Genomic DNA, 8,399 nt, shown 5'->3' with positions numbered 1-8,399 from the left:
CCCCCCCCCCCCCCCCCCCCCCCGCCCCCGGCCTAACTCTGTCCGTGTGTCTAGACCAAACTCCGCGAATCCGGCAACGCAGCCTACAAGAAATCCTCCCTCCCGGAAGCCCTGAACCTCTACACGCTCGCCATCCGCATGGCCTCCGAGCGCCCGCCGTGGGAAGCCTCGGGCCTCGTGCGCGAAGAACTCTCCGCCCTCTACAACAACCGCGCCCAAGTGCACATGGCCCAACAGGCGTGGCCGGAGGGCGCGTGCGATGCGGAGATCAGTGTGGAGTTGAAGCGGGTGGGGAATTTGAAGGGGTGGTGGCGACGGGGGATGTGTTTGAAGGAGATGGGGCGGTGGGAGGAGGCGCGGGAGTGGGTGGGGACGGGGTTGGAGTTTGAGAGGGCCGGGCCGGAGAAGCAGGGGGTGGGGGAGTTGGAGGCGTTGTTTAGGGAGGTTTGTAAGGGGGTGGAGGGGACCTGAGGGGGAATTTATCATGGTCTGGGCGACGTTTTCCGTGCGGCGGAGTATGTGCTTCGCGACGGGTGCATGCTTGACAGTGTGGTGGACCGGAGACGGAACGCGGAGAATCTGTCAGCGAGAGGTGGTTCCGTTTCTATGGAAGCGCGGAGACGGATGGTGATGGGACCGCCCATACGAGCATATCGTGACGGGACGACAGCTCACGCGCCTACTGCCTCCGCGAGGATGGATCGGTGGAACAGCAGCTGCAGAAGGGTTAAAGCATGGGGATGCCTTTGCGGCACGCGGGACAAGACCAGAACCGTTTCGGCAAGAAAACGAAATGATGGTCCTATGGTCACTTCAAGACGAAACCAGAAGGTGGAGTTCAAGACACAGTGTGAAGGAGAGCAGCCTGCGGACCACTGACAATGGCACGGGAGACCCCGGAGAGCCGTTTAAAGCACAGCGACGAATCCTCACAGTTGCTCCCTTCAGATATACTCAACATCCGTTGAGAATGTAGTGATCTCTTCCGCCAGCCCGACGTTCTGCCGACCTTGGTCGCCGGCCTAGCTCGTCGCTCTGTGCCGTGAACCGATTGTGTGGTGGGAAGTGCGCAATCTGCCGGCCGAAGCGTCATGATGTGTGCGGCAGGGTGAGAGTTGCGAGAACTCGATTCGGTATCGTGTGGATAGCAACCAGCCACTGTGCGGCGTCATGTCGCGTGAGATACATGTACAGTATGGTTGGTGTGGCTGGAGAGTTATAGAGACATTGTGAACATGAAACGAGAGGTTGGACAGGGGTCCGCGGCGATCCAACGCTCACCAGCCACTGTTGATGATTAGATGTATTTACTGCCGTCGCACCGAATCCCTGAGAGTTGCACTCTGCATTTGTGGCTACACTCTAATCTCGTCTTCCAGTATTATTGCGCCGAGTGTCATTGGCATCGCAACTCACGTGCGACCGGATTCACGACTGTTAGACAGGGCTGAAAGGCTGAAACGTCCCGCCCGTCCCCCAATCTTGCTGCAACCAAGTGAAAGTGGGATCAACCAAACAATCTTGATAGAAGACGCCCACGCTGCGAACGCTTCCTCACGTATCACTTGTTCTAGGTAGAGGTTGACTTCACCACTTGCATCCCTTCTCCTAACGGACAACAACATCAATCACGGTCACCCCTGCAAGTCTGAGAGAAGTCTGGACGCAGGAAGTCACACCCCACCGATCGGCACCTGCCCTCCATTGTTACAGTCACTACGGGGCAGCCGCAATGGCCTTTCCCAGCAGCTACACTCGCTACCAAGCTGTCACCAACAACACCACCACCACCACCGACTCATCAACAGACTACAACTCGGACACGCTCTACTCCACAGCATATCACGGCGCTGGCGGTATGATCGACGAGCGAAGCCTCCGTTCAATGGATCTGGACAGCGAAGACTACAACACCCTGCAATACCCGGCAGCAACAAAGACAATCACCCCAACCAGACAACCTCTAGGATCACGTCTACTTTCCACCTTCTCCAGCGCCCAGCCAGCAGCAGCAGCGGCAGCATTATCCCGACAGGGCTCCGTCCTGCACTCGCGAGCCAAATCCCTGGCAGCCTTCGTCCCCAGACTCAGCACCAGCAACGGCGCCACATCCCCCGAACGCACGCAACAGCGCCATCCCGTCTTCGGAGACCTGTTCAACGGGGAATCAGCGCCCGTCAGGCTGGGCATACCACCTTCCTCACCAACAAAGGAAGAATCCGAGTTCATCATGGACTACAAACCCTCCCTCACCGAGCGTCCAACCGGGCCAAGGCGGAAGAGCACTGCACCGACGCAGGGCAGCACAACAATCACCATCACCACTACCACCATCCCTTCTTCAAAACCAACCTGGTTCACCCGGCGACCCACCCTCCCAGCAACCCCCTCCGCAACAAACCCTCCTACAGACAAGCTCCTCACCCTCAACATCAACACAGCCCTCTTCCCCCACGGCCCCGCCGACCCCCTCTCCCCGCACGCCTACAACGACCTCCTCCTCACCGCCACCACCCTCCTCTCACGCCTGCAAACCGCATACGCAGAGAAGGTCTCCTACATCTCATCCATCCAGCCAGAGATCGACGCGCAGAGGGAGGAAGTCGAGGAAGCGGAGACGCGGGCCCAACACCTCAAGATGCAATTGGAAGACATGAGCCGGCAGGCGCAAGAGCAGGAACGGGCGATGCGGGAGATGGCGTTGCAATTAGCCGGGGAGAAGATGAAGGTGCAGGAACTGCGAGAGATGGCGCAGAACAGCATCAAGCTCGTCCGTCGATCAACGGACGAGCTGGCGGATGAAGTGACGCCGAGAAGGATAAAAAGGGCGTCCGGAAGTAGCGCGGGTAACGCGAGTGATTCGGGCTTCGAGTCCGACCTCGAGTACGCCGACTCCGTCACTTCTGCCGGCGCGGAAACGCCGCTCACACCGCCTCCCACTATGACGCTGACGTTGACGCCGGCGTACGATGGGCACGATTGGGCGGCGACAGCTGTACAGCCATCGACTCACTACTCGCGGGGAAGCACTGCGTCTGGCTGCAGTCGGCAGGCGTGGAATCGGCACGGCGGAAATGCAAGCGGAAGTGAAGCGCGCGTGGGCGGGCAAGTCGCGGCGTGGGCTACCGTCGAGCAATTGCGGGGGGAGAATGTGCAGTTGCGGCGGCAGGTGGATGAGATGGAGGGGACGTTGCAGGGGTGTATTGATCTCGTTAGTGGTGGGTTGAAGGCTTGATCCCAAGTAAACAAGTGGGAGGGCAGGGCTTTCAACCTCTCGTATAGATCACTGCACGCACACATATATATGTGTATGCATGCGCAAGCCTGAAGATGGGCGAATATTCACAATTCACATTCGGGAAGTTGTGTTCTGCAATACTACGACGTACGCTTGTTGGGAAGCGCTACCTAGCATCTCCTTCATCATCACCATCACCCGTCAAGCCTTTCCACTCGCGCTCGTGCCGTCAGACTCTCGTAGCACCGTCTCCTTCGGCCGTCGCAGGGAAACATCAATGGCAACCCACATGAAAACAGCGTCGGAGTCCCATCATACAAGCCCCAGTCGTAAAAGCGAAGCGAAGCGAAGCGAAAGCAGAAACATTCAACCGCACCGTACCCGCACCGCCGCAGCTCTCACGCCCCTACCAAGCCGGAACGCCGCCCTCACGCCGCTATTACGCCTTCTTCCCTCAATCAAGAAACAAGAAACAATTACCACCCCATCCTGAACTTCTTCTCCGGCAGCGCGCCAACCACTGCGGTAAAGCGTCTCTGACAATGCTTTGAAAGGGTGCTATGAGAAGTATGCAGATATGCAAAAGAAAAGGGGTGTCATGCGGGCGCTGAGCTCCTATGTGAAGTCTTGATCTAACCTTGTTCCCCTTTTCCTCATCCGTGTTTCATGTCGTCGTCGTTCGTTCGGTTCTTCGTTCTCGTCGTTCGTTTCGGGCGGGTTGACGTGTCTGAGGGGCGCATGCTGGATAGTACTGGTGATGCGGGTGTTGGTGGTTGGTAGCGGAGTCGGATATGGGATGACATTTGCCGGTCATACTGTCGTAATCACATTCGCTTGCTCTTATCGTTTGATCGGTATGAGTATGGCTGCACTCAATGCTCCACCGTAATCTCCGGCGCACTACTCTGCTGCGACAACTCATCGCTATTCCGTGCCACATGCCCATTCTGCCGCGGTCGCGGAAACCCCGGACCACGCTCCGGCAGTGGGCCGCGAGGCTGACGCTCAGGGCCGCCCGCTTGCAGGTTCGTGCGAGAGGAGGAACGATCTTCGTAATTCGTGCTGAACGAGCGGTGACTCCCAATCGGACCCGGGTTCTCACGGTCCCAGCTGGGGAAACCACGAAGACCACGTGGACTGCCGCCGAAGCCGTTACCGCCTAGGGTCATGTTGCCGAGACCATTGATGATGCCGTTTTCGCTTCGCTCCGCTAGGTTCGAGGGAGGCGTCATCAGGGTGGGCGTGTTGGATTGATTGGTGTCTCTGCCACCAAACTCTTGGAAGCGGGCGACGTTGTTGCTCAGCGCGGCTGGGAAGCTGGCGGTAGAAGGCACGGGGGATGGTGTGTATGAACGCAGGTCGGCGAACGATTTGGCGGCGCGTAAGCTTGTCGCCGGCCCGAGCCCACCCGCTACGGCAGAGTATTCGCTGTTGAGGTACCCGGACGCTTGGGCGCGGAGACCATTGTGGTATTCGTTCGATCCGCGCACGTCTGCGAAGTCGGTCGTGGCTGCACGGCTCAAGGCGCGTCGGGAGTCACCTTGCATGGTGGCGATCTGTGGCATCGGCGGACTGACGCGTGCCCTTGAGCCTTCCTTATAGACGTGGACGGCGCGTCTGTCCGCTTCGCCCTTCGACATGTGACCGAGGCCCATGTGGTGCGCAAGTGTGTGTACAATGCGGCGCTCGGGTGGCGAGAGGGTTGGCGGGAGTACGATGAGCTCGCGGGAAGGGTCCTCTTTGAACAGGAGCAATTTCGTGTAGTACTGTAGCGTCTGTGGGTCGTTCATATCGACATCGTTACCGATCTGCGGTGATTCGCCAGTGGGCGTGTCGACCCAACCGTTTGGTCTCATGCTGCGCGCCGAAAGCGGAGAAGGCGAGTGGTTCTGCAGGCGTGACGAGAGTGACGAGATCGAGCCTTGAGTCTGCAGGGTGGAAGGAGCCATGGGTCGATGCTGCTCCTCCAGTTGACCGCGCCTCTCACGCTTCTCGCGTTCTATGCGTTCGCGCTCGGCGGCAGGTAGCATCTTCTTGTACTCCACTCTCAACTTCCTGCCGTTGAGCTCGAAATGATTCATGGCATCAATTACTGCTCCAGTCTCCTCCGGGTTGGTGAAGTTGGCAAATGCCAAGCCGCGGAAGACGCCGTTGTCGAAGTGGTAGTTGAAGGCATACGGGAGAGGGAGGCCCATGTCGGTCATGATGGCCACAAGTTGCTCCTTCTTGATGGCAAACGGAATGTTCTTGATCACAATGGCAGTCGGTATGAGCTCTTCGTCGGGCTCAGAACCTAGGGTGTCCTGGCGCATCGATCCAAAGCCACCAATGTTCATGTACGGGTTGCCTTGCATCTGTTGCGGCTGATCAAGCCAGGCCTGGACGTGAAGTTAGTAGCGTTCGCAACCACAATCTCAACGTACGCTCGCTGACTCACCGACGGCAGACCAGACCTGCCCTTCGAATGAGGCCTTCTCATGCTAGAGGTACCAAGACCGTTCATCGTGTTGTTCTGACTGAAAGCGCTCGCGTTCCATGATCCACCACCCATGCCATAGTCGGCACCATAACCACCAATCGTAGCGTTGCGCATGTCGCCGTATTTGTCCCCTCCGTAAGCTTCCGGGTACAGGCCGGAGGGCAGGAAAGGGTGGGACTCAAACTGCTGACGGGAATTCTGACGGTTGAGGTTGCGGTGCGAGTTTGGTGAACGGTTGGATGGGCTGTCGTAATACATATCGTAGTTGCTATGGTTCATCGTGCCAGCTTGGCCCGGCTCTGAAGAACTCGTCTCGAGCGTTGCACACTAGACAGGCTTTAGTCGTGACGGGCGTTCGCACCAGTAATTTCGTGATTCGTGACCTGCCGTGATCTCGTGACTGATGATATCTTAACAATGAGCGACAGGCATCCGGTCAGACGAGGGCGAAGACCTCTTCAGCGAGATTGGGTAATGAGGTGTGAAATACGTATTCTCTTCCACACGCGATGCTGAGGTAGGAAGAGTTAGCGGATTGCCAGAGCTTGCGCAGTTCGGGGCCCCGTAGTAGCGAGCAGCAAGCGGCGACAAGAGCAGGTCCAGAAGCTTTCGAATGATCGCTGTCGCGTTGCTCGTGTGAGGGTGGTGTGAGATGAACGAGCGTGATAAGGGTGAGATGGGAGGGTGGTAGAAAGGCGTGCCGATAATAGGGAGGTTCTCCTGAGAATGTGGTCGTTCTTCAAATGAACGGCCCGCCGGCTGTCCCCGCCAAAACGACAAGGGTGCAGATGAATGGTAAAGGGTCGCCGAACGGTTTCGCTCGCGCTAATGGATTGCCGTCCGCCTTACAGACTCCGTCGGCTCCTCGACGCAATAATCACCGCGGTGCCGCCCTCGCAAGCCCACCTGAAGGAGACAGAATAGAACGAGGCTAATTATGCTGGCCTCATACGTCGCCCTATCCGCCTTGGGAAGAGGCCGCAGCTCTTCCGGCGTGCCGGCGTCGAAAAGGGTCGCTCAAAGAAGACCCAGACGATTTTGCCGGAGATGGTTGGCTGAGGTCGTCGAGCGAGTAATGGCGCTCTGAGGCTCCTTTGTTCTGCGGACGGCTTATTGCATGTGGATCAAGGTTCAATTTCAGCTCGCAAGAGTTCGTCAAGGCAGTGGCAACACTGCTCGAGTCGTTACTTGATCAGATGACGGTGCACACAGAGACTAATGCAACGAAGCCCAGCGTGCAGGGAGTGGGTGCTGAGGCGAAAGGCGATGGATTGGCTGAGCCAGCATGGGGCGAGGAGATGTACGGCACGCTACATTCGAGCGTGCATTTATCACTGCAATGTCTGCGACGCCCGACACACTATCTTCGAGCGGACTGCAGGTTGGTTCGTGAAGTTCATGCAGCTGCTGCAGTGTCTCCCACAAACGATCAAACACCACGGAATTGGGCAGCAGTCTGGCCTTCGAGTTAGAGTCGGCGGCACATCAGATGTGCTCTTGTTCGTAATTCTAGTATTCAAACGGTATCGCTCCAGATAGATTGACGAGTATATCATACCTGACACTGGCCCTAAGAGAAGACCTCAATACTGTCAAGCAAGGCTATCCTGGTCGAGCTTGCATCACGCATGAGCAGGATTTCTCGTGTCCGCCTGGGCATACATTTTCATTTGCATTCGCGACATGTTAGTCGTTCCTGTGTTCCCTAAGACATGTTCTTCGCCTTCGATAAGAACGGACTGAAAGCGTCAATTGGCTAACCGTGCCCGCACTCTGTACAGTTCAAGTCGTGCTTGTGGAGTTTCGGGTAGCTTCGGCTTTGGACGACTTCTCGAGAGCTACAGCATGCGGATACCCGTCTGAAAAGCATCTTGGTGATCGACAATCACTCTGCTTTCATCTCGCAGGCCCCTACCGTCATGTGACCTGTCAAACGTAGTTCCGTCGTACCTACCGAATTGGGCTGCTGTCCGTGTCTCGTGATTTGCATAGTAGCATGTGAGATGTCTTTTCTCGCTTCTCGCATCGCGTCTCACCTCGACCCAATCAACATAGCGGGAGCGCGTGGGATGTGTGAAGGTATGTGAAGGTTCTGCCAAACCGTCTCCTCTCTGCTCAGGATGCGCCCTTAGTGCCAATATCATAAGTCTCTATCCATGAGCCCTTAACCTTGTCATCAAATGGCGCATTGTTTGACTTGCGATGCTATATACTGCGAAATGCTTGTCACGAGAAAGAGTGCATACTCAAGATGCCAACACTCACTTACCGCTGCGTCACAACCGCCATCGAGCCAACAGCCTCTCATTGAGTGGCTCAAGCAGCAACAGGTGCACCCATGGCTCAATCAATACTACCAGCTTCTCTCTCGTCGCAGGCCCGGCCTACCTTCTGGGTCCGAGTGGGCAACCACGACTGCTTCAAGGACGGATTTTGAAGTATGCAAGTGACTGACCGTCCACGAGCACGACATATAGGGCATCTCAGTAACGTTATCGTGTGAGGCGGCGAAGAGTTGTAACGGGATAGAGACCGGGTTTACGGTGCCTTCTAGTGATTGCGCCAGATGGCACTGTGGTTCAGCCTGCCAGGGTAACTGGGTTTAGTAGGAAGGCAGGTGAGAGAGCCGTGGCATCAGTTCCGCGCAATTTGTGGTCCGTTGATCTCGAGCGGCCGAGCGAG

At 57.0% G+C, this 8,399-nt stretch overlaps 4 protein-coding genes across 4 annotated transcripts in view; 3 read left to right on the top strand and 1 right to left on the bottom strand.

Moving 5' to 3' along the window:
- BAUCODRAFT_67998 (uncharacterized protein) overlaps positions 1-471 on the top strand; it is a gene marked incomplete at both ends in the record, with an annotated part of 1,175 nt that extends 704 nt beyond the window's left edge. Inside the window, one exon of the mRNA XM_007677206.1 lies at positions 55-471. Coding sequence (XP_007675396.1) covers positions 55-471 — 417 coding nt within the window. The remainder of the gene's footprint in view (positions 1-54) is intronic.
- A 1,261-nt stretch (positions 472-1,732) lies between these two features.
- BAUCODRAFT_122128 (uncharacterized protein) lies at positions 1,733-3,235 on the top strand (the record flags this gene model as incomplete). The annotated part of the gene is made up of 2 exons (XM_007677766.1): positions 1,733-1,856; positions 1,932-3,235. 2 exons carry the CDS (start codon positions 1,733-1,735, stop codon positions 3,233-3,235), a joined length of 1,428 nt encoding a protein of 475 aa, XP_007675956.1.
- A 437-nt stretch (positions 3,236-3,672) lies between these two features.
- BAUCODRAFT_463078 (uncharacterized protein) lies at positions 3,673-6,258 on the bottom strand. Its single transcript, XM_007677765.1, has 3 exons — positions 6,105-6,258; positions 5,676-6,044; positions 3,673-5,616 (listed from the first exon to the last, which is right to left on the bottom strand). Exons 2-3 carry the CDS (start codon positions 5,994-5,996, stop codon positions 4,111-4,113), a joined length of 1,827 nt encoding a protein of 608 aa, XP_007675955.1. The 5' UTR covers positions 5,997-6,044; positions 6,105-6,258; the 3' UTR covers positions 3,673-4,110.
- A 535-nt stretch (positions 6,259-6,793) lies between these two features.
- Positions 6,794-7,298, top strand: BAUCODRAFT_463076 (uncharacterized protein). Its single transcript, XM_007677764.1, has one exon. It carries the CDS (start codon positions 6,936-6,938, stop codon positions 7,254-7,256), a length of 321 nt encoding a protein of 106 aa, XP_007675954.1. The 5' UTR covers positions 6,794-6,935; the 3' UTR covers positions 7,257-7,298.
- The last annotated feature ends 1,101 nt before the right edge of the window (positions 7,299-8,399 follow it).

Source organism: Baudoinia panamericana (assembly GCF_000338955.1).
Source record: "Baudoinia panamericana UAMH 10762 unplaced genomic scaffold BAUCOscaffold_5, whole genome shotgun sequence".
NCBI classification, from domain to species: domain Eukaryota; kingdom Fungi; phylum Ascomycota; class Dothideomycetes; order Mycosphaerellales; family Teratosphaeriaceae; genus Baudoinia; species Baudoinia panamericana.
This window is presented reverse-complemented; position numbering and strand designations above follow the sequence as displayed.